Raw genomic sequence first — 24853 nt, 5'->3', positions numbered from 1 at the left:
TATGCCATCCAGCCCTGGATTTTCCCCTGGCCTAAAGGCTTTAATTGCATCAAGAAGTTCCTCCCCTGCAATTTGGCCCTCACACAAGTCTTTCAGTATAGGTGTTAATTTTACACTATTATTAGGAAAAAAATCCTTATAGTTAACTATAGTTAGTGGAAATGGAGGAGGCTGAAAAGAGAACATATGCTTAAAGTACTTTGCTTCTTCTTTTAAAATAATTTCTTGCTTTGATAAACGTTATGTAAAAGTTTAGAATTTTCTAAAGTTAACCTCTCTGGGGTTTGTAGGATGCTCGCCAACAGCCAGTGAAATAGCAGGGCGCCAAATTCAAAACAACAAAAATCTCATAATCAAAATTTCTCAAACATACAAGTATAATACACCATTTTAAAGATAAACTTATCGTTAATCCAACCACAGTGTCCGATTTCAAAAAGGCTTTACGGCGAAAGCATACCATTAGATTATGTTAGGACAGCACCTAGACAAGAAAAACCACACAGCCATTTTCCAAGCAAGGAGAGGCGTCACAAAAACCAGAAATACAGCTAAAATTAATCACTAACCTTTGACGATCTTCTTCAGATGACACTCCCAGGACTCAATGTTACACAATACATGTATGTTTTGCTCGATAAAGTTCATATTTATATCCAAAAACCCCATTTTACATTGGCGTGTAATGTTCAGAAATGTTTTGCCTCCAAAACTGCCGGTGAATGAGCACATCAATTTACAGAAATACTCATCATAAACGTTGATAAAATATACAAGTGTTATGCATAGAATTAAAGATAATCTTCTCCTTAATGCAACCGCTGTGTCAGATTTCAAAAAAGCTTTACGGCGAAAGCACACCTTGCAATAATCTGAGTACAGCGCTCAGTCACCAAAACAAGCCATACAGATACCCGCCATGTTGTGGAGTCAACAAAAGTCAGAAATAGCATTGTAAATATTCACTTACCTTTGATGATCTTCATTGGAATGCACTCCCAGGAATCCCAGTTCCACAATAAATGTTTGTTTTGTTTCGATAAAGTCCATATTTATGTCCAAATACCTCCTTTTTGTTCACGCGTTCAGTTCACTATTCCAAATGCAAAATGCGCGAGCACTAAGTTCAGACGAAAAGTCAAAAAAGTTCTATTACAGTTCGTAGAAACATGTCAAACGATGTATAGAATCAATCTTTAGGATGTTTTAATCATAAATCTTCAATAATATTCCAACCGGACAATTCCTTTGTCTTTACAAATGAAAAGGAACTCAGCTCGCTCTCATGGCCGCATGCGTGACTGAGCTCATGGCATTTTTCCAGACACCTGGTTCAAATAGCTCTTATTCTCTCCCCATTCACAGTAGAATCCTGAAACAACGTTCTAAAGACTGTTGACATCTAGTGGAAGCCTTAGGAAGTGCAATATGACCCCACAGACAGTGTATATTGGATAGGCAATCACTTGAAAAACTACAACCTCAGATTTCCCACTTCCTGGTTGGATTTTTCTCAGGTTTTCGCCTGCCATATGAGTTCTGTTATACTCACAGACATCATTCAAACAGTTTTAGAAACTTCAGAGTGTTTTCTATCCAAATCTACTATACTATACTATACTATACTATGCATATCCTAGCTTCTGGACCTGAGTAGCAGGCAGTTTACTCTGGGCACGCTTTTCATCCGGTCGTGAAAATACTGCCCCCTACCCCAAAGAAGTTAAGGCATATAAACTCAAACAATCTCCTCCATTATTTGGATTATTTTACAGCTGAGTGAACTTGATGGAAGGGCATAAGCAGCTGGTAATAGTTTAATTAACTTCTTTATTTAGCATTTTTTTTAATCAAGTGCCAGAATGAAGTAGGGCACAGGCTTGCATGTACTGAGCATCTCCTCCATTGCCAAGCTGGTATAGTTATACTGTAGAAACACAATGTTTGACAGTAAAAGCCATCGAGTGCTATGCTTATTAAATGTCTATAGACACAATTTCAAACTGATTTAGTATATAGTCCTCAATCTTGAACTGGAAGTGAGGAAATTTTTAACAAGTTTTTTCAACATGTTTTTCTCCACGTGTGCACACGAGGAACAGTGGCATTGTTTTGTGTTGACAAATTGTGCTTGTATTGACAGATCATGCCAAAGTGTGATGGAAGGAAGGAAGGAACAAAGTTGAGCCAAAGAGTTTCACCATAATGTCTGTGGCACAACAAGGCACACAGTAGATAAAGGTGGAGGATGATGGTAACTGACAGAGACTGTCAAGTGCAGCGACTCCACTGCACTTGAAATGTACTAGGTCATCCTCTTTCAAGAGATTTACTGTCACAGGCCAACAATCCCCTTCAGAATGTGCGTGCGTGCATAGATGCTTGCATTTGCGTGTATGTACATGCATGTGACAAAATAAGTGCGTGAGAGTGCAGAGCATATGTGAGTGAGGTTGAGTAAATAAGAAAGCAACAGTGAGGATGTGTATGTTTCAGTGTGCCCTTATCTCTCGGGTTTATGTGAACTTCTGGTCAGCTTCATCTGTCGTTAGTTCTCAGTCCTCTGGCCATCGCAGCAGATGGAGAGTCAATTATTGTGGCTTACAAGCATTGGACCAGACATCCCTGTTTTTTTGTGTGTTTTTTTTTTTACCATATACATCCTCTGTCCAGACTGTAATTCCTCTATGCTCCATGGACTTTTGGATGGGGGGCATAATTGAGAGGGTGGGGGACTGGGGGTGGAGAGGGTGATGAAGCGTTAATAATGGAACAAAATTAGTCACATTGCAGCTGAGAAGGATTGGGATACATAGTGGCTAAACTACTGTTATCCTAATGGCCATGTAACCGGGACTCTTGAGTTAGTCATAACACCTAATACAAATGCATCAGGGGGTGGGTTACAAGATCATAGAAATGTTTAGTGTCCACATTAACAGTGGAAATGTTCGCTTGTGGTATTATCCTACTTTAAAAAATAATAATTTATTCTTCATGGTCCAGTTTGACAACGACACATCCGAGTCTCCATAGAAAGTGTAATTGGTTGCACTTTAAATGCTTCCGCAAGCTAATCTCATGCAAAATGACTCAGATGTTCCTATAATAACTTTAGTAAAAGAGAGCTTTGCTACTTTCAACTCGATTTGGTTAATGTCTTTGTTTTCTGGGAGCTGAACCAAGGCCATTTCCAATTTGAATAATAATGAAAAGTAAACCGCTTACGGCAATCTAACAAATCAGCCAATACAATTTTTATATTCTACCTTTTGGGAACTGTTTTATCTGAGAGTTTAACGTCTCCAGAGAATTTGTAGTGGATAAAATGGTCAGATAACTTCTTAAATCGAAAAAGAATGTCTGAAAGTTGTGTATTATCCACTGACTCGCTGGAGAAGGGTTGGGTAACTTTGATGGGAGTGGGGGGCCACAAAAAATCTGAACTCGTCATGAGGGGCTGTAGTGGCTTGCTAGTTCTGCGTACCCACATCCATACCCACACATGCTGTCAGAGCCAGCCCTACCCTTTTGGGGGCCCTAATCCCCAAGAGTGACCAAAAAAAATGGGTTCCCCCAGTCGGTAATTCGACCATGATTGCTACAAGTTTAGATTAGAGGTCGACCGATTATGATTTTTCAACGTCGATACCGATACCAATTATTGGAGGGCCAAAAAAGACCGATACCGATTAATTGGCCGATTTTTATATATATACAGTGGGGAGAACAAGTATTTGATACACTGCCGATTTTTCAGGTTTTCCTACTTACAAAGCATGTAGAGGTCTGTAATGTTTTATCATAGGTACACTTTAACTGTGAGAGACGGAATCTAAAACAAAAATCCAGAAAATCACATTGTATGATTTTTAAGTAATTAATTTGCATTTTATTGCATGACATAAGTATTTGATACATCAGAAAAGCAGAACTTAATATTTGGTACAGAAACCTTTGTTTGCAATTACAGAGATCATACGTTTCCTGTAGTTCTTACCAGGTTTGCACACACTGCAGCAAGGATTTTGGCCCACTCTTCCATACAGACCTTCTCCAGATCCTGCAGGTTTTGGGGCTGTCGCTGGGCAATACGGACTTTCAGCTCCCTCCAAAGATTTTCTATTGGGTTCAGGTCTGGAGACTGGCTAGGCCACTCCAGGACCTTGAGATGCTTCTTACGGAGCCACTTCTTAGTTGCCCTGGCTGTGTGTTTCAGGTCGTTGTCATGCTGGGAGACCCAGCCACGACCCATCTTCAATGCTCTCACTGAGGGAAGGAGGTTGTTGGCAAGTAGTTAAAGAGCAGCAGTAAAATAACAATAGCAAGACTATATACAGGGGGTACCGGTACAGAGTCAATGTGCGGGGGCACCATTTAGTAGAGGTAATTGAGGTAATATGTACATATTGGTATAGTTATTAAAATGACTGCATAGATAATAACAGAGAGTAGCAGCGGCGTAAAAGAGGGGGGGGGGGGGGCAATGCAAATAGTCTTGGTAGCCATTTGATTAGATGTTCAGGAGTCTTATGGCTTTGGGGTAGAAGCTGTTTAGAAGCCTCTTGGACCTAGACTTGGTGCTCCGCTTGCTGTGTTGTAGCAGAGAGAACAGTCTATGACTAGGGTGGCTGGAGACTTTGACAATTTTTAGGGCCTTCCTCTTGCACCGCCTGGTCTAGAGGTCCTGGATGGCACAAAGCTTGGCCCTAGTGATGTACTGGGCCATACGCACTACCCTCTGTAGTGCCTTGCGGTCGGAGGCCGAGCAGTTGCCATACCAGGCAGTGTGCTTGGACCATGTTAGTTTGTTGGTGATGTGGACACCAAGGAACTTGAAGCTCTCTAAAGCTCACTAAAGCCCCATCGATGAGAATGGGGGCGTGCTCAGTCCTCCTTTTTCTGTAGTCCACAATCATCTCCTTTGTCTTGATCACGTTGAGAGAGAGGTTGTTGTCTTGGCACCACATGGCCAGGTCTCTGACCTCCTTCCTATAGGCTGTCTCGTCGTTGTCAGTGATCAGGTCTGCCACTGTTGTGTCATCGGCAAACTTAATGATGGTGTTGGAGTCGTGCCTGGCTGTGCAGTCATGAGTGAACAAGGAGTACAGGAGGGGACTGAGCACGCACCCCTGAGGGGCCCCTGTGTTGAGGATCAGCGTGACAGATGTTGTTACCTACCCTAACCACCTGTGGGTGTCCCGTCAGGAAGTCCAGGATCCAGTTACAGAGGGAGGTGTTTAGTCCCAGGGTCCTTAGCTTATTGATGAACTTTGAGGGCACCATGGTGTTGAATGATGAGCTGTAGTCAGGGCAGTGTGGAGTGCAATAGAGATTGCATCATCTGTGGATCTGTTGTGGCGGTATGCAAATTGGAGTGGGTCTAGGGTTTCTGGAAAAATGGTGTTGATGTACAGTATATATTGTTTTCCCTTTTTTGGGATTTTGATCCGCGGGCCAACAAAAGGGGGGCATGGCCCGCAGGCCGCCAGTTGCCATCCCTACACTAGAGGAACCAAAGGAGACATGCAAAGTACCTTCCTCCCCTAAGCCACCCAGTGAGAAGAGCCCTGTACCATCTTACCTCCAGGGGCACTGGCGCATCCGAGTTTGACGGATCCTGTCACTTTGGGATCCAAACAATGGCAATCAAATAAATGTGCTCTCTCATGTCATCTGGGACGATAGCATGGCAAACCTGTCCAATTAATAGGGGATAACATAGAGGAGCAGATGAAGTTACTTATATAACCCAGAGCCCTGTTTTGAGGAGATGACAAACCCCCGTGTTAACAAAAATAATCTACAGTTAATTCCCACACGAAAAAAGGGATCATCGTCCACACACACACCAGATAATCTGACAGTGGTGAAGTAATGGACACAATGCTTTGTGCTGCTCACTGGGATGAGAGGAGAGATGGAGGATTTAAGAGCTATTCAGGCGTTGAAAAGATGAGGGTGCATTAGGGGAATCTGATGCCCTCAGAATGGACATTCTATCCCAGTGCTTAATACTGACCATAGGTTTACATACACACCAATAATTGAGGAGAGCTACTTTAGTACAGGAGAATCACCATGGTTATCCACCATCACATGGAACAACCATTGCAACAACCAAATGCAGTAAAATCTAGTATTTTGCTCTGACTACATGTTCAGAACATTTATTATATTAATGTGAGGCTTAGGTTTTAGTGCTGTAGTGTTCCATAAAAAATGACTAGATGAAACTCAAAACGATGCTTGCGTAGCGGCCTCATCTCCCACCAATGAAATGTATACATGTATACAAATACGTCTCATGCGATGCTCTCAACTCAGCACTTCTCTCAAGCGTGATGAACATGCATGTGTAGAAAAGCTTAACAGTGCTGGTATGTCAGTTCAACAGGGGAGGGTGTAAGCAAATTGAGCTGAATAGAGTGAGTAGAAAGATGTGTGTGTGTGTGTGTGTGTGTGTGTGTGTGTGTGTGTGTGTGTGTGTGTGTAAGAGCAGTGGTTGAAAAAGTATGTTGGAGGTAAAGATACCTTAATAGAAAATGACTCAAGTATAAGTGAAGGTAATCCAATAAAAAGTCTAAAAGTATTTGGTTTTAAATATACTTAAGTATCAAAAGTAAATGTAATTGCAAAAATATACTTAGGTATCAAAAGTAAACGTAAAAGTATAAATAATTTCAAATTGCTAATATTAAGCAAACCAGACGACACAATTTTCTTGTTCTTTATTTATTTACGGATAGCCGGCGAGACACTGCAACACTCAGACATAATTTACAAACAAAGCATTTGTGTTTAGTGAGTCCACCAGATCAGAGGCAGTATGGATGAGCAGAGGTGTTAATTTGATAAGTGATGAATTGGACCATTTTCCTGTCCTGTTAAGCATTGAAAATGTAATGAGTACTTTTGAGTGTCAGGGAAAATGTATGCAGTAAAAAGTACATTTATTTTCTTTAGGAATGTGGTGAAGTAAAAGTTGTCCAAAATATAAATAGTAAAGTACAGATACCTCAACAAAATACTTACAGTTGAAGTCTGAAGTTTACATACACTTAGGTTGGAGTCATTAAAACTCGTTTTTCAACCACGCCACAAATTTCTTGTTAACAAACTATAATTTTGGAAGGTCGGTTAGGACATCTACTTTGTGCATGACACAAGTAATTTTTCCAACAATTGTTTACAGACAGATTATTTCACTTCTAATTTGCTGTATCACAATTCCAGTGGGTCAGAAATGTACATACACTAAGTTGACTGTGCCTTTAAACAGCTTGGAAAGTTCCAGAAAATGATGTCATGGCTTTAGAAGCTTCTGATAGGCTAATTGACATCATTTGAATCAATTGGAGGTGTACATGTGGATGTATTTCAAGGCCTACCTTCAAACTCAGTGTCTCTTTGCTTGACATCATGGGAAAATCAAAAGAAATCAGCCAAGACCTAAGAAAATAAATTGTAGACCTCCACAAGTCTGGTTCATCCTTGGGAGCAATTTCCAAACGCCTGAAGGTACCACGTTCATCTGTACAAAAAATAGTACGCAAGTATAAACACCATGGGACCACGCAGCCGTCATACCGCTCAGGAAGGAGATGCATTCTGTCTCCTCGCGATGAATGTACTTTGGTGTGAAAAGTGCAAATCAATCCCAGAACGACAGCAAAGGACCTTGTGAAGATGCTGGAGGAAACCGGTACAAAAGTATCTATATCCACAGTAAAACGAGTCCTATATCGACATAACCTGAAAGGCCGCTCAGCAAGGAAGAAGCCACTGCTCCAAAACCGCCATAAAAAAGCCAGACTATGGTTTGCAACTGCACATGGGGACAAAGATTGTGCTTTTTGGAGAAATGTCCTCTGGTCTGATGAAACAAAAATAGAACTGTTTGGCCATAATGACCATTGTTATGTTTGGAGGAAAAAGGGGGATGCTTGCAAGCCGAAGAACACCATCCCAATCATGAAGCACGTGGGTGTCAGCATCATGTTGTGGGGGTGCTTTGCTGCAGGAGGGACTGGTGCACTTCACAAAATAGATGGCATCATGAGGAAATAAAATTATGTGGATATATTGAAGCAACATCTCAAGACGTCAGTCAGGAAGTTAAAGCTTGGTCACAAATGGGTCTTCCAAATGGACAATGACCCCGAAGCATACTTTCAAAGTTGTGGCAAAATGGCTTAAGGACAACAAAGTCAAGTTATTGGAGTGACCATCACAAAGCACTGACCTCAATCCTATAGAAAATGTGTGTGCAGAACTGAAAAAGCGTGTGCAAGCAAGAAGGCCTACAAACCTAACTCACTTACACTAGCTCTGTCAGGAGGAATGGGCCAAAATTCACCTAACTTATTGTGGTAAGCTTGTGGAAGGCTACCTGAAACGTTTGACCCAAGTTAAACAATTTAAAGGCAATGCTACCAAATACTAATTGAGTGTATGTAAACTTCTGACCCACTGGGAATGTGATGAGAGATAAAAAAGCTGAAATAAATCATTCTCTCTACTATTATTCTAACATTTCACATTCTTAAAATAAAGTGTTGATCCTAACTGACCTAAAACAGGGAATTTTTACTAGGATTAAATGTCATGAATTGTGAAATACTGAGTTTAAATGTATTTGGCTAAGGTGTATGTAAACTTCCGACTTCAACTGTAAGTAGTACTTTAAAGTAATTTCACTTAAGTACATTACACCACTGACTGTGTGTGTGTGTGTGTGTGTGTGTGTGTGTGTGTGTGTGTGTGTGTGTGTGTGTGTGTGTGTGTGTGTGTGTGTGTGTGTGTGTGTGTGTGTGTGTGTGAGTGTGCAGTTGACATTTTTAGAAGTGGGGTAAAACAAGTCTGTGTACCCCATCCTTTCTCCCCTCGCTCCAGGCCAAATCCAGCCACTTGTCATGTTCCGAGTGCATTTCCCTGGTCAGGGGCTCTTCAATAAAAGATAACACACGTCCATTTTATTTCCTGTACGTTTTTGTCAGTGAATGTTCTGAAAACAAATTGTGGACAATATGGCTCACCTCAAGAGTAGGCTACACACCGAGACATGCCAAATCAGTGAGATTGGACTTTAAGTGGGTGGATAGACTGGTGTGTTGTAGAAAAGCCCATTGTTGTCTCTGTCACTTCATGAAGACATCCTTTCACCCTCAAGGATGTTTAGATGGACAATTATAATCCTCCCAAAATCTGTTTAGGTCAATGTTGGAAACTCATCACTACATATAGTACTTTACACTTGTCATCTGGGGTAATCTATCTGTAGAAAACTGGGTCAGCGCTTTTCCCTATTTGTTTTGTGTATACTTTCTGTCATATTGACAGTTTAGACAACAGAACGCCACACTTTTCGCCCCACGGCTCATCTGTTTCTAGCTGAAGCTGCATGAAAACATACAATATTTATATTCCACATTTATTTTTTTAACAATAAATATGCCCAAGACTCTATTGTGGACTGATGCCTTTTCTCTTGCTGATGCTCTTACCTTTTAAATGTGTCCACCACTTTGTTTTGAGGTGTACTACTAAAATGGGACAAACAGTAAAGTTCTGCAACTGATTACCTATCGCTCAGACAGATGTTACAGAGGGGAGAAACATCTGCAGGGGAGACAAGCCACAGCCCCTTCAATTTCTTCTACATAACAGCACTTTAGAGCTGGCTAATTGCACTGTAAAATGTCTGGTCTCGGTAAAAGGGCTCTGTACTGTAACAAATTGGGCTTGTTTTTGTGCTTGTCGATGTATTTTTAACACCCGCCCTGTCATAAATGTATGACGGGTAGAAGGAGCTGTGATGATGCTGTTAACATGTGAGAGAGTTGGTCCATTGTTTCCCAGCGTAGAATGTCATTACATAATTGGTACCTTGAATATTTTAGCTTCTTTGTGACGGCATCCATAATTCATGTTAATGCAGGCGCAACAGGCTGGTGGTTACATGTAAAAGTCCTTATTTTCCTTTCTCTCATCTTTCCTTGTTTTTCTTCTCTCCCTCTTTTAAACACAATGCTGACTAAATAATAGTAAAATATTTACAAAATACAATTAAAATGTACCCTAAAGCCTAATGTATCAAAATAAAATACAAAATACTTTTGCAAGTACAGTAACTATTTTCAAAATATATTAGCAATTTCCCCCCTTAACCTCAAAAACATTCTCAGTAATGGTAACAAAAATGTTTGACTGGCTATGACTGTGATCTGTGGTTGTTTATCTACTTTAGTTGAATGCACTGAATGTAAATCGCTCTGGATGCTAAATTACCTAAATGTAAAAATGACCACTTGCAAAGCATGTTGGGTATTATTATTCTAATGAGCTCCACCCCCAAATAAGACCACGTTTGAATGACTAGAGATGGGCAAAGATAAATCTAAATGTATGTTATAAAATACCGTAAAGAACGATACATTTTTAAAATACAGAAAATATATTTAAAGTAGGCAACAACAAAAAAAGAGAGACTATTTAAGTAAAATATCCTCTGCAGTTGTAAATGGTGTGAACACCATTTTTTCAATTTCAACTTATTTTATAAATAGGCCATATATCATTTTTTTTATCAGGACTGTTGAAAAGTTTTTAGAAAATACGAAATACAGTTCTCTAGAGTATATTGTTACAAAATACACTGAACTGTAGTTCAAGCCAGTGAAAGAAAAATTGCAAAATACTCAAGTTATTTAAATACGTATTTCAAATACATGTAGCATAATACTCCCAATCTCTGATAAGTATGACCCTTGGTTAAGATGAGCTCCCTTCGTCCCCCGATTCACGATCGGCTCTTTTCATGTGTCTCCATCTCCTCTTAACCAAGTAATAATATCATAATGCAACTACCGCTCCATTGCCTGATTAGCCACCTTCTCTCCCCTTCCCTGAATGGAGCAGAGAGTTTAAACTTATTAGTCCATCAGAGCCAAGGCCCACAGCAATGTCAGGATTCCATCGTGTCAACTGTCTTTGCAGGGCTTTACACATTAGTGTAATAATGATATTATTTGCAAAGGGGGTGGGGGCTGCTGGGGAAATGGTGACTTAGTGTGGCTGTACACATGTCAGATCCAAGGTTGGGACTGGGACCAGGTGGACTGTGTTTGTTGGGGCTTTAGATTCCCAGAGAGTTAGCTCTAAGCGACCACATCATTGTAGATTGACCTTAATCTGTTTACTGAAATCCCACTGCTAAATGATAGACTCACCCCTGTTCCTCTGCATCCCTTGCCCCTCCCTCATGCAGACCAGACCAACACAACCATGACTTAGTCTCCATGCACTGGTCCAATCGCTGCTCAGTGCCGTCTGAGTCCAGCGCTCTCCTTTTAAATCCCCTCTCTGTGGTGAATCAGCACTCGCAGCGCAGCCCTCCGGTGATACAGCAAGTGGTAGAGAAGTCTACTGAAACAGCCTACAGTAGGTACTCACTCCTCTCTCTTCTTTTTCCCACTCTCTCCCCCTCCTCAAATATTACGTGTCGTCCCCATCACCCGTTCCCCTGGGTCGACTCTCGACTTTGTGTGTCTTCCGTTGTCCCTGCATCCTCTAACATAACTCAACTTTGTACTTTGCTTGTTTGGCTGACAGCGTGGCATATGCGGTTCACCGTGCAGTCAGTTTCACTTGAAGCGGCTCTTGCGCTTTCAATCACTCTGCCTAGTGATTGTAATGCACATTGAAGCACGGACACATGGGCAGAGCATGTTTGGGACATGCTAAACAAAGTACGATTGGTGCATGTGAATTGTGAAATGCATTGGAAAGTTAGTGGTGCATGGCAAAATGACCTAGGCTTTTAGCCTTCTGAGCTGGTTGACTAATGACCTGACTCTCATGACTTTACATGGTGGTATTACCATTTAAGCTGATATAATCATCACTTTCATTTTGGCTGGGTTGACAACGGTCCCATTTATGTCAGTCATTTCTCTCCCGTGAGAGTGGAGACGTGGTAAATAAATCATTAGACCAGGGATTGCGTGTTGATCTTTAAATGTTGTTCTCAGGATTATTCTGAGACATCCCTATGTTTTAAGATGTTTGGAATTAGAGGCATGACTTTGCATACAAAATGTAAACAAACAAGACCAACAGGTCACAACTGCTAGCTGTCTTACTCATTGATGTTGGGATACAATGCGGGGTAATGAGGATAGATAGTTAAACTACAACCATATATAGATATTTAGTTATTTCTGCCTCAGTCTTTACTACGAAAACAAAAAGGGGAACTACAGGCACTCAAATCTCTTAAACGGCCTTCCTTTATTCTCAGAAAAATCTTGGCATTTTAATAAAAAAATACATTTTAAGAGGTTTATGGAGATTTCTTTGCTTTTTTACAACCAATTCAAAATGTTTATGTAAATGGTATGTTATACAAGGGTCCAAAAATAGTTTTTTGCAATTTCACTTGTTTTTGAGAAACTTACCCACAACCAGCAATACATTTTCTCTTCCTCGTTGTGGGTTATGGGGGCTCTGAAAAAACATGAACAAAGGCTCCAAAAACACCCAAATACACCTCATTCAAAAAAGCTCTCAATATAGTGATGCAGGTCTTTACATGTTGTTCACATTAAATTGTGTCATTCCAAACATTTTCCGCAATGTTATATCCATTTGTGCGACGCAAGACGTTACCTTTATCCAGCTGTCCATTCTCAGAGTAACCTGCTGCTACAGGTAACTGCCAAAATAAAGGAAACACCAACATGAAGAGTCATAATACGTTGGGCCACCATGAGCTACGTTGGGCCACCATGAGTTCATGGGCTATCAGAACAGCTTCAATGTGCCTTGGCATCGATTCTACAAATGTCTGGAACTTCCTGTGTGGATGCGCCTGCTTTTAATATACTTTGTATCCCTCATTTACTCAAGTGTTTCCTTTATTTTGGCAGTAACCTGTAGACTGAATTGAATATAACGTTGCGGATAAGGTTTGTAATGACACAATTTCATGTGTACAACATCTAAAGATCTGCATCACTATACTGAGAGTGTTTCCATTTCTAAAATGACGTATTTGGGTGTTTTTGGAGCATTTGTTTATGTCTTTTCAGAGCCTCCGTATATGAGGAAATGAATCGCTGGTTAGGGTAAGTTCCTGAAATACAAGTGAAAGCAACAACAACAAAAAGTGTCTGGACCCCTCATTTACTCAATTGTTTCCTTTATTTTGGCAGTTACCTGTAGACTGAATGGAGAGGTATTGCTCGAGTCCCAACAAAAATAGAAATGTGGTAGTGAAAAAGCAAACGTCTCCTTTAAAGGTTGCTTAGAAATGATTGTTCCTAGTCTAAATTGCATTTTAGTTCTTCTTCTTCCCTTTCATCGCTATTGGAAGAAAGAGTATCTGGAGCATAGCTTTGAGTGGAGACAGATGATGAACCTCTGTGCTAAGAGATCACTATGACGTTCAGGATGTTTCATAGATATGTTCCGTCATCCTTCACACAGGCCTCCTCTGTGTGACCATGTGAGTTGATATTTTCTATTCTCTCTTAGAAGATGACACCTAAACCATCCAACCACCATATTGGATTATGGATATCAAGCAATCCATATCGGATATTGCCTTGGATATTATCTTGCATAATACAAATAATTTTCCACTGTGAGAAAGGTCCTTGTTTAGAACTTTCGCTTTGACACCATGGGCTGTACCCGAGCCTTAAATTAGGTTTCGTTATCTGCACTGATAATTGGTGAGGTGAGGGTGACTTTATCAGACCTACTGATCATTAAAAGAAGAATTGAACGGTGAACTCTCACCCTGCCTCCACTTCAGTGACAACGTCCTCGGACAACTCTTCAATCCAAACGCGACAGGGAACATCACCTCTGGTTGCTTTTAAACCAAGTTAAGGAGTAAGGTCTTTAGGACCTTCATGTACAGTATATAGCTCATGTATGGATGGAATGACACCTTCAGAAGCCTCCCTGGAACCTAAGCTGGTTATTATCTCTGCTGAAAGGAGTTGCTATGTATATCTAGTGTCCTACTCTTTATGGGTTTCTGAATGCTGTGGAGTATCACCAGAGCTTTATTTGGGACCCAGATGTTTGTTGACTGTGATATATGTTTTGGTGGACAGTTCGTCTTTAGTTGCCTCAGTGGAACACATTTTTGACACAAACTTCAGCACACCTGATACCATCAACTGTAATCAACTGTAATCACACTGCATTGCAGTGCTAGAGGCATCACTACAGACACTGGTTCGTTCCCAGGCTGTGTCACAACCGGCCGTGTTCGGGATTCCCATAGGGCGGCGCACAATTGGCCCAGCATCATCTGGGTTAGGGGAGGGTTTGGCCGGGGTAGGCTGTCATTTTAAATAAGAATTTGTTCTTAACCTTTATTTAACTAGGCAAGTCAGTTAAGTAAAATCATGCAAAACAACACAGCCGCGGGGCCTGTATGTTATTAACTTCAATATTTATTGTCCCTGTCATGACACCACACCTCTCTGGTGGCCCTGGGGTGCCCTTACCTGTGTGTTCCTCCCAGGGTTTAATAGCACACTGAAATAGAACTGGAATGACACATTCAAAGACATGATTTTTATTTAGCTGGGATCTCCTCTCGTGTTGTGACAGGAAACAGAAGCTTGTCAGTTAGGCTCCCCAGCCTGCCAGTGAATGCTTGGCTCTTTTCCCATTGCCTTGTTAGAGAGTATTAATTACAACTCCTAACAGCGATCGCTATTGATGAACCTCAAGTCTTAATTTTCTCCTTCCTTCTGTCTGTTTCAATGGGTTTCTCATTGGCCTCTAGGGACAGACAGAGCTCATTGTGAGCCAATCAAAGTAATTTGTGTCATTCCCTCACTGGGCCTGTGTCTCTGCAGTCTTTCACAGTAGCTCAGTGCCTTAGACACATCCTCACCATTGAGAGGCATTGGGCAGGTTTCCATTAACCCAGGTTTATTTGACAAAAGCAATCATTGCGACCTGTGTAATGGAAACGGCAGATATAGGAGACATTTTCTAAAGATTGACAACATTTTTATCCTTTCCACAGGGGTGGATTTGTTGTCTAACTATTTATTGCGACAAATTATAATGGAAACTGATTTTCGAATAAATGATGATTGTCAAATACTTTTGAAGGTAGGTTGGGCATGTGATGTCATAACATAATTATAAGCAAATTTACCAGATATTGAAAACCAGTCAATATCTGGTGTGACCAACATTTGCCTCATGCAGCACGACTCATATCCTTTGCATAGAGTTGATCAGGCTGTTGATTGTGGCCTGTGGAACGTTGTCCCGTTCCTCCAAATAACAACAGGGACACTCGTCTGGTGACTCCGTTTCAATGGCTCTGCGAAGTTTCTGGATATTGGCGGGAACTGGAACACGCTGTTGTACACGTCGATTCAGAGCATCCCAAACATACTCAATGAGTGACATGTCCAGTGAGTACAGTGGCTTGCGAAAGTATTCACCCCCTTGGCATTTTTCCTATTTTGTTGCCTTACAACCTGGAATTAAAATGTATTTTTGGGAGGTTTGTAATCATTTGATTTATACAACATGCCTACCACTTTTAAGATGCAAAATATTTTTTATTGTGAAACAAACAAGAAATAAGACAAAAAAATTGAAAACTTGAGCGTGCATAACTATTCACCCCCCCCAAAAGTCAATACTTTGAAGAGCCACCTGTTGCAGCAATTACAGCTGCAAGTCTCTTGGGGTATGAGTCTCTAGACTGAAACAGGTTTCCCCCAAGAATTTCCGTGTATTTAGCATCATCCATCATTTTTTCAATTCTGACCAGTTTCCCAGTCTCTGCAGATGAAAAACATCCCCACAGCATGATGCTGCAACCACCATGCTTTACTGTGGGGATGTTATTCTCGGGGTGATGAGAGGTGTTGGGTTTGCTCCAGACATAGCGTTTTCCTTAATGGCCAAAAAGCTCAATTTTAGTCTCATTTGACCAGAGTACCTTCTTCCATATGTTTGGGGAGTCTCCCACATGCCTTTTGGCGAACACCAAACGTGTTTGCCTATTTCTTTCTTTAAGCAATGGCTTTTTTCTGGCCACTCTTCCGTTAAGCCCAGCTCTGTGGAGTGTACGGCTTAAAGTGGTCCTATGGACAGATACTCCAATCTCCGCTGTGGAGCTTTGCAGCTCCTTCAGGGTTATCTTTGGTCTCTTTGTTACCTCTCTGATTAATGCCCTCCTTGCCTAGTCCGTGAGTTTTGGTGGGCGGCCCTCTCATGGCAGGTTAGTTGTGGTGCCATATTCTTTCAATTTTTTAATAATGGATTTAATGGTGCTCCATGGGGTGTTCAAAGTTTTGGATATTTTTTTATAACCAAACCCTGATCTGTACTTCTCCACATCTTTGTCCCTGACTTGTTTGGAGAGCTCCTTCGTCTTCATGGTGCCCCTTGCTTAGTGGTGTTGCAGACTCTCGGGCTTTTCAGAACAGGTGTATATATACTGAGATCATGTGACACTTAGATTGCACACAGGTGGACTTTATTTATCTAATTATGTGACTTCTGAAGGTAATTGGTTGCACCAGATCTTATTTAGGGGCTTCATAGCAAAGGGGGTGAATACATATGCACCACCACTTTTCCGTTTTTAATGATTTATAATTTTTTTAAACAAGTTATTTTTTTCATTTCACTTCACCAATTTGGACTATTTTGTGTATGTCCATTACATAAAATAAAAATTAAAATCTATTTAAATTACAGGTTGTAATGCAACAAAATACTAAAAACTCCAAGGGGGATGAATACTTTTGCAAGGCACTGTATGCAGGCCATGGAAGAACTGGGACATTTTGAGCTACCAGGAATTGTGTACAGATCCTTGCGACATGGGGCAATGCTTTATCATGCTGAGGTGTTGGCGACAGATGAATGGCACGACAATGGGCCTCAGGATCTCGTCACGGTATCTCTGTGCATTCAAATTGCCATCGATAAAATGCTATTGTGTACTTTGTCCATAGCTTATGCCTGCCCATACCATAACCCCATCGGGGGGCACTCTGTTCACAACGTTGAAGTTGATTCATCCTTAAAAAGCACACTTCACTAGCGTGCCAGTGGCAATCGAAGGTGAGCATTTGCGCACATAAGTCAGTTACGACACCAAACTGCAGTCAAGTCAAGATCCTGGTGAGGACAACGAGCACGCAGATGAGCTTCCCTGATACGGTTTCTGACAGTTTGTGACAACACTACACAACTTTAATTGTTGTTCAATTGAAACTTTGGTGCACACCAAGTTCTCCCTGATCACTCTTCCTGATAGGAGGTGTAGTGGAGGTAGTCCGGTGGTTCCTCCTTGTTCCTCTCTCTTCTTATCAGTGGCAGATGGGAGTAAGAGAATGATGACAGTGTCCCCTCCTGATGGATCGAGCCTGTCCCTGTGGAGACGGTGGGGGCAATGAGGCGCGGGGACAAGGAACAGCTAAATGATTGAGCCATCACTACGTGCAGTTGTCCCGTCTGGCTGGTCCAGCCATATGTTAAGAGCTGGGTGGGCCAACTCAGACTTAGCTGATAAATGGATGTGTGTTTTAAGCCAGGCAAGGTGAAGAGGGGTGAAGAAAACAAACCTGTCCGTGTCCTCCGAACGTTCCTCCAAATAACAACAGGGACACTCTCGTCTGGTGACTCATTTAGCTAGTTCAAGGCTGCACATTTGCAAGAATCACAAAAAAAAAGCCACAGCAAATACATTTTCTTATCATATTGTATGTGTATGTGTATGTATGTATGAAATCCTTTAGGTGGTTAACTGCACCTTTTAAATTGTTCATGGGTTTTAATCGTGAGTATTATAGTTTGACTCGGTAAGTTATTTGAGGACATCTTCTGTACAAACACTGGTGAGTCCCATAGGAGAGAGGGAGACAGTGCCTGACTGTGTTGTATAATATAGGTCATGCAGCTGTGATCGTCAGAATAGGACACAGGGTAGAAACGCCACAGTGACTAACCAGATGCTCTGGATTGTTCTTGTTCCCCCGGCTGCCCTCACAGCACTGAGGGTATTTCCGTTCACATCATACAGTTCACGTTGTACATGGGATGTTCCCAAGTACCTACATGCACATGTCTCTCCGACGTGTTTCTATTCTCATCTCCCTCTATCGATTCCACTTGATATACCCTTTTAAAACACATTTAGTGTTCAGTACTTCATTAACTGAGTGGTGGACCATTTTATCAACCTTATGATACCTGTTACCCTCCAGATGCTGTTTTTAGACAAAGGGTTTACAGAGCTACTGTACATATAGTCTATCTCTGATATGCTATTATCCTGGCCTCGATCCAAGTCATCTTCTCATCTCTCTCCTTCTTTTGTCCCTCAGCATTTTCCGGCTGTGAGTGGGGCCTTCATGGATTCCCCGTACAATGGCAACACGTCCCTCCAGACCTCCACCTCCAACCTCAATGCCAACTTCTCCCGGCCGACTGAGGCGGAAGAGGAGGGCAAGTACTCCAGCGACGCCATCTGGCTTTGGGTAGCCGTCATTGCAACCATCGGCAACATAGTAGTGGTAGCAGTGGTTTGCGCCTGTGCCTTCTAAGACCCGTTAGTTACAAGCACACAGCCGAACCTCCCTCTTGCCACCTTTTTCCCCTCCACTTTAACCTATCCCTGTATTCATTTTCATCTTGTATGTGTCCATCCATAATATTAAAGCCAAGGCCCTGTTCTGAGGGTCAACGGAATATGATAGTGTAAATATAGGGATTGGTTTAACTGATGTTCTGTAGGACTGTGAATGCGTTTATAAGTCTAGGAATGAGAGAGAGACAATCCTCTGGAGTTACCATACTGTATCTTACCTAAAGCCTATGTCTCTGTGTTACTATTTTTTTTAATGATAAACAGGGAAGTGAGCTGATGTGGGCTGTGCCTTTGTATAATGAACATTTTGTAAATGAGTTATGGAAATGGACATGATCTAAAGCAGCTGAGTGAGCCTCCCTGATCACCAGAGGTCAGTTTAAAGGATTAGTGTACAGCTGTGAGATCCCCTCTGCCTATGAACCTGAACAGAACACCACACCATATATCTTTGTCTGGTTGATGTCATGTGACTGTTTGTCTGGAATGAATGTGCTGATGCTGCTGTCTTGGTCCAGGTCTCTCTTGAAAATTCGATTTTTATCTCAATGAGACTAACCTGGTTAAATAAGGGTGATATAATTAAACACCAAATCAGCAGTTCTCGTTGTGGTTGGCCACTGTCTCGGAGACCAGTAGAGAGATATGTGACAGATGGTGGCTGGTAGGGGCGCCGAGGGGACAGCGGAGGGGCCCGGGGCAGACTTGGCAGTACCCCCAGTACTCGGTGTTCTTTCCTGTGACTGCTGCACCCCTGCACTACCATTCACCATTACTGCTCTGTCCTGTCCTCATCAGCCTCTGTGATAGAAATCTCCCCAAGCACTTTATAAAACCCAATAAACTGGGGAGTTTTCTTCCATTTTAACTGCAGTGTTCAGTGCCCACCTGTTGCATCTCTGCAGTGGCTGTAGACCTGTGCCAGTTTAACTATGCAGTGATGACATCCCACTGAGCACACACTGGTTGAATCAAAGTTGTTGCCACGTCATTTCAATGAAATGTTCCCAGTGGGATAGCTGTGGATAATGTTTATAAGTGAGACCGATGTATACAAACACAGTATCACCCACAAGCCAAATGAGGGAATTAAGTTGTCAGCACAAATCTTTTGTTATACCACCCCTGCTGACATTATCTGCAATTACGGAGCCACCAATTACATCGCACTAAATCATTGAGCCGCCCACCATAACCAGACTATCCCAAATGACCAGACCGCCGCTACGAAGGCCCCAAGCTGTTGAGCTAGCAATTAAAGGATTTTGCTCCTGTCATAAGAAACCCCATTGCGGTTAACATTAGTTTTTTGTTGTTGTTGTGCCAGGCAGGCAGAATCTCACATTCACCTCAGATTGTCTCTCAGTAGACTAGTGTGTGTAAGTGGCAGCAGCCCCAGTAGTTCTGTGCTGTGCTGTCTCCCATGCACCCAGGGGAGTGGGGCCACAGACTTGTCAAATGGCAGGGCTGTAATGAGATGTAATGCCTCTCTCTCTTTCCTAAAGCGAACACTGACCTCCCCGTTGCGCTGCGGTGATCAGAGCAGATCTGATCCCTGCTGCACTCGGCTGCACTGAACAAAGATAGTGCTTCAAAGTGCATTTTTAGAGTGTGACTTCCTCATTTAATCAGCACCCGTTGTGATTGAAAGGGAGAGGAGGGGGAGAGAGGAGTGACTGCATGGGATTTGATTTATAACAGCCAACTTCCATGTCATCGCTTTGAATTACAGGACTTTTTTTGAAGTACAATGGAATCTTTTTAATTTTTTTTTATTGAAACCAACGAAGTGGAATAAAAGGTTTTAAGATGGAGAGATTTAGGATCAAAAGTCTGGCTGAGACATCACTCCACACAGCTAATTGCCCTGATCTCACTGTACAGTAGAGTTAATGAAAACAAGAGACAGATTCATCATGGCATCTCTGAGCAGTCCTTTTCAGGTTCCTTAGAGAGCTTAGTCAGAAGAAACCTGTGGGAACAGTAATGCATTGTCTCTTACAATAAACAACAACAAATTAAAAAAAAACGGTTTTTTTTATTGCACAGTATGGGGTCATAAGTATCTGCTGGCAATAACTCAAGATGACGCTAACAAGTTAGTATTATACATCCTCACTATATGTAGTTGCTTTAATACAGTAACTATTCTGAAGCAACATTCATATGAACTAGGTGAGGAATCCCAGTTAGCTACAATATGAATTTCTTCTACCCTTGTGTCGGCTGTGTGCTTTGACATGGGACTGGTTAAGGCTCAGGTGCCCACTGTCTACGGCTCGAATTATGTGCCTGAACTGACTTACACAACTCCTACCCATCAACTGCTTATTGACCGTGGACGCCCCTTGACCACCATGGATGATGGTCCTCCTACACACGACAAGACGTCATCACAGCCTCAAGCCCAGGTACCGTATGAACCAGTTTGCAACGTCACTTAGGCGCGGTTCACCGGACACGGACGAATAAAGCTAATCCTGGACTCCAAAAAAAAAAACATTCAGATGGAGATTCTCTATTGAGCCTAATGTTTATTCCAAGACTAGGCTTAACCCGTGTCCGGGAAACTGCCCTTTACTGTTTAAGATTTGTTGTTAATTACCGCCTCCAGGTAAAAAGTGAATTGTTGTGCTATACAGTATGCATCTGCCTGTTAAAGGAAACAGTTATTTGTTTTAGTATTGGGGAACCTGGAGGGATGCTTCATTCATAATCATATTTGTTTTTATGTACTGTTTCTTTATTTCTACAAGTCAACATTACTTCATTCGTACTAAGTCTACTGTAGATCTTGAGTTTAAACATTCCGTTAAGCATGTCATCTCCTTATTCGTTCTAATGGATTAATAGTACCTCTCAATAAGGTGTTAACTGAGAGCCTGTGTAGACTTGTCATGTATCCTCTACTGCATTATGATAAATGTCCCATTCATACAGAAATACTACTATGACAAAACTCTTGTAGACCCCGCCAGTTACAGCTGTTAAATGGGGGAGACGTGGCCATAGGGCGCTCCCTCCACCAACAGATGTATTTCACCACGTTTGACTTCCTCCCTCCATAGGCCCAGAGGGGACTGCTTAATTACACCCCATAGAGCACTGCACGTTCCATCCTCCTTCTCCTTTCCCCTCTGTTCTCTCTCCTTCCACCCCATCCCCCATCCCTCCATCCATCCATCCATCCATCCATGCAGAGCACTAGACCGTGGTGTCTGCGTTGGCACTGACCTCTGACTCGAGGCAGGGCACCTCATGCCCACATGCCTCTTCCTTCCCAGGCAGCAAGAAATAGTCCGGCCGTTGCTGGGGAAATGGACGAGTCACTCCTACGAGAGGAGAATTGTAGGAGCAAGGAGCAGCTGGGTATATAAGCGAACACACACACAATGTAAATGTGCCTTTCCGTAACATGGTTGTGATGACAATGCTATGATGTCATTATGTGCTCTCAGGGTTTGTATTTGTTCGTATCTTTCAATACATTTTAAATGTTTTACACCATTTTTCTCACCATGGTTATAATTAGCAAATTAAAAAAATGTATAGGGGCCATTAAAAGTGGAGCTAGTCTTCCTGGGCTAAATTACTTACGCTTCAATTTTGGGCTCTATTCAATCTTTATCTCTGAAGCGGTACAGATTGCGCAATAGAAATGTAAAGGTAATTTCCATATGAGCCGACGTATGCAGCCTTTACCAAGAATGCAGTCTCCACTAACATTGCCTTTAAATTTCAATCACACTGCAACGCTGAACTTCCTCTATAGGGATTGAATAGAGCCCTGAGGCTAATATTCTCTCCAATTACACTAGTTATAATTTAGCTTGAATTAATAAGCACTGTATTGCCTAATGTCATAGTTATTCACACACTAGACTATGTTACATAAATATGCTGCCCCACACTAACTTGGAAGTTCTATAATTCATAAGCATGATAGTCTTTGTAAATATTTAATAGCTTATGAATGCAACATTTCACATATTGTGATATACCCATGTATGAATTGACAAATGACCTAGCGGGGTAATAAAAATATAGTCAGACTTCCGTGGGTGTCTCTATATGTTGTTGCTATGGTAACACCCTCCATAGATCACCTCACTTTTGTGGTGTTCTATCGCTCTGGGTCCTAAGCATCCCAGCTCTCGGCGGAGTGTTGCATTACGAGGCTACGCTGCATGTTTGGTTAGTCGGAGATATGAGAATGCTTCTTGACTTTAATGCTGCCGGACATCATATGCACTCCCTTCCCTCCTGATTTACAGCGGCTCCCTTAACCCGTGGCTTGTTTGTGTTTGTCTCTGCAGACTCCCAGGAATTGTCCATCCTTCCTCTGCCCCCAGGAACATATAGGCTCATTAAAGCAGACTTCCTGTATCCTCAGTACAGCAGAGACAGTATGGGTGACTAGGGACTGTGACTTTAATAAAAGGACCTACAGGGAACACATAAAGACTACATGGGGGCTAGGAGGGATATTATGGAAGAGGTGGGACTTGAGAGGTAACAGACATCGTATTCATGACTTCAACACATAATATCATATCTTATCCAAGGTTACTTGTAGTTGACTTTATTTGGAATGTGCTGTGACTCATAACACTCAAAGAACATAGAAAGTGAAACCACTCTAGGAAAAGAGCAACATCCTTCTGGAGTCCTGTACGTCTTGTTTTGAAATGGATTTCTGACAGCGATTCACACATTCATTGCAATGAATGAATGGATATACATCGACTTTGTTGACTCTGAACACTTGGATTCTACTTTTCTGTGCATCCAGTTGCAGGGTTGTACGTTCTGATACCTCCCTGTAGGTGTCAGGGTTACCGCTATGAAATACTGATTATCAAAAGGCTATTGGCTAAATACAGTCACCGTGTTAGTTAAATTCATTCTCAATGTTCATTCACAAAAGCATTCTATAACAATTACTTCATACAAAATACTGCACAGAGTCACATTACTGCAATGTGTTTTAAATGACATTTCTAGGGGGGGGGGGGGGGGGGGGGAGATACTTATTGTCTTGACTTTCCATAAATATATGACCTACATTCCTTGTTTAAAAAAGGAAATGAAACATTTTGGGATTTCTTTTCATTTCAGTGTGTGTAATCATGATTGCAGTGTACAGTATAAGCACTATGAAAGTTATTGAAACCAGTTTTATTTTGAACCTGATATTTGAGGCTCGTTATTATTTTGTTCCCATGCTAGATTAACCAAAACACACACACACACACATTGTGGCTTGCATTACAGGAGCCAGGATTCAATACGTGTACCTTATAAGGATAATGGTTGTGTACACGTCAGTAAATTAGACCAGCTCTGTTGTTCATATGCTCCTCATTAGTCCCAACATCCAAGCCATGTGTGCATGCTCATTGGAAATACATCTTAATATGGGAAACACTTAAATGCAGCTGGTGCGAGACCACATGACAGTTCAACAATGATCATTTTCTTGTGTTTTCAGTTTCTATTGTGATATTTTCATTTAGTATAAGCTTACTTACCTAGCTTGTTTGCATGTGTTGGATTACTTCCATTCCAACATTTTGTTAGTTGACTACTCTGCAAGCTGCGTTCCAGTAAGGGATAAATAATGTAAAATTCATGATCTTATTTTATGGAATATTGCTAAATGATTATTTACTTTGTACATGAACAAATATGTAGAACTAATGTTTATTCGTTTAAGGAATATTTTCTTGTAAACTTTTTATCGATCGTGTACTTTTTCCCCAATGTTTTAGTAATTCAGTCAGTGCAGAAACATTGCTGCTAAAAGTGTTGATGTATTTATTTTTTATTTTTACACACTCTTGCAAGCGAACAGAAAAAGCTTAGAAGTAAACGTGTTTTTACCTGCATAATAAAAAATCTATATTGTCTGTTAACCTCATGATTTACCATCCTTTATGATTCAATTAAATTGCTAAGAATGAAAATGATGGGCTGTCCTGTCAGGTTATTATTCTTCATTTGAATGTGAATGAATAATATTATGCTATCACAAATCTGTCAATGTCATGCTCATATGGGGTTGAATCCACAGTGGACTAATTTCACCCTTTGAACAAATGTTTTTCCCCAAACTCATTGGAATGGTTTACTCATCAGAATTTAACGAGGGGACTTTCTCTTGCTCTTTCAGAATTAGCTCTGAAATGGCAACTCCAGTTC

At 41.4% G+C, this 24853-nt stretch overlaps 1 protein-coding gene across 2 annotated transcripts in view; it reads left to right on the top strand.

Annotated features, from left to right (window-relative positions):
* Positions 1-23668, top strand: part of LOC106612712 (uncharacterized) — a 28016-nt gene extending 4348 nt beyond the window's left edge. The window contains exons 1-4 of one of the 2 annotated variants that reach the window (XM_082956173.1): positions 11312-11442; positions 18390-21063; positions 21937-22021; positions 22969-23668. In XM_082956173.1, coding sequence (XP_082812299.1) covers positions 20893-21063; positions 21937-22021; positions 22969-23072 — 360 coding nt within the window. In that variant the 5' untranslated portion in view covers positions 11312-11442; positions 18390-20892 and the 3' untranslated portion in view covers positions 23073-23668. Of the gene's footprint in view, positions 1-11311; positions 11443-18389; positions 21064-21936; positions 22022-22968 lie in introns of those variants that run through there. The other variant, XR_014378873.1, reaches the window with a different exon arrangement.
* Positions 23669-24853: the final 1185 nt, after the last annotated feature.

Source organism: Salmo salar, chromosome 09 (assembly GCF_965601325.2).
Source record: "Salmo salar chromosome 09, fSalSal1, whole genome shotgun sequence".
In the NCBI taxonomy this organism is placed as follows: domain Eukaryota; kingdom Metazoa; phylum Chordata; class Actinopteri; order Salmoniformes; family Salmonidae; genus Salmo; species Salmo salar.
The sequence above is the reverse complement of the archived record's forward strand: the minus strand, read 5'-3'. Positions and strand labels throughout refer to the sequence as shown.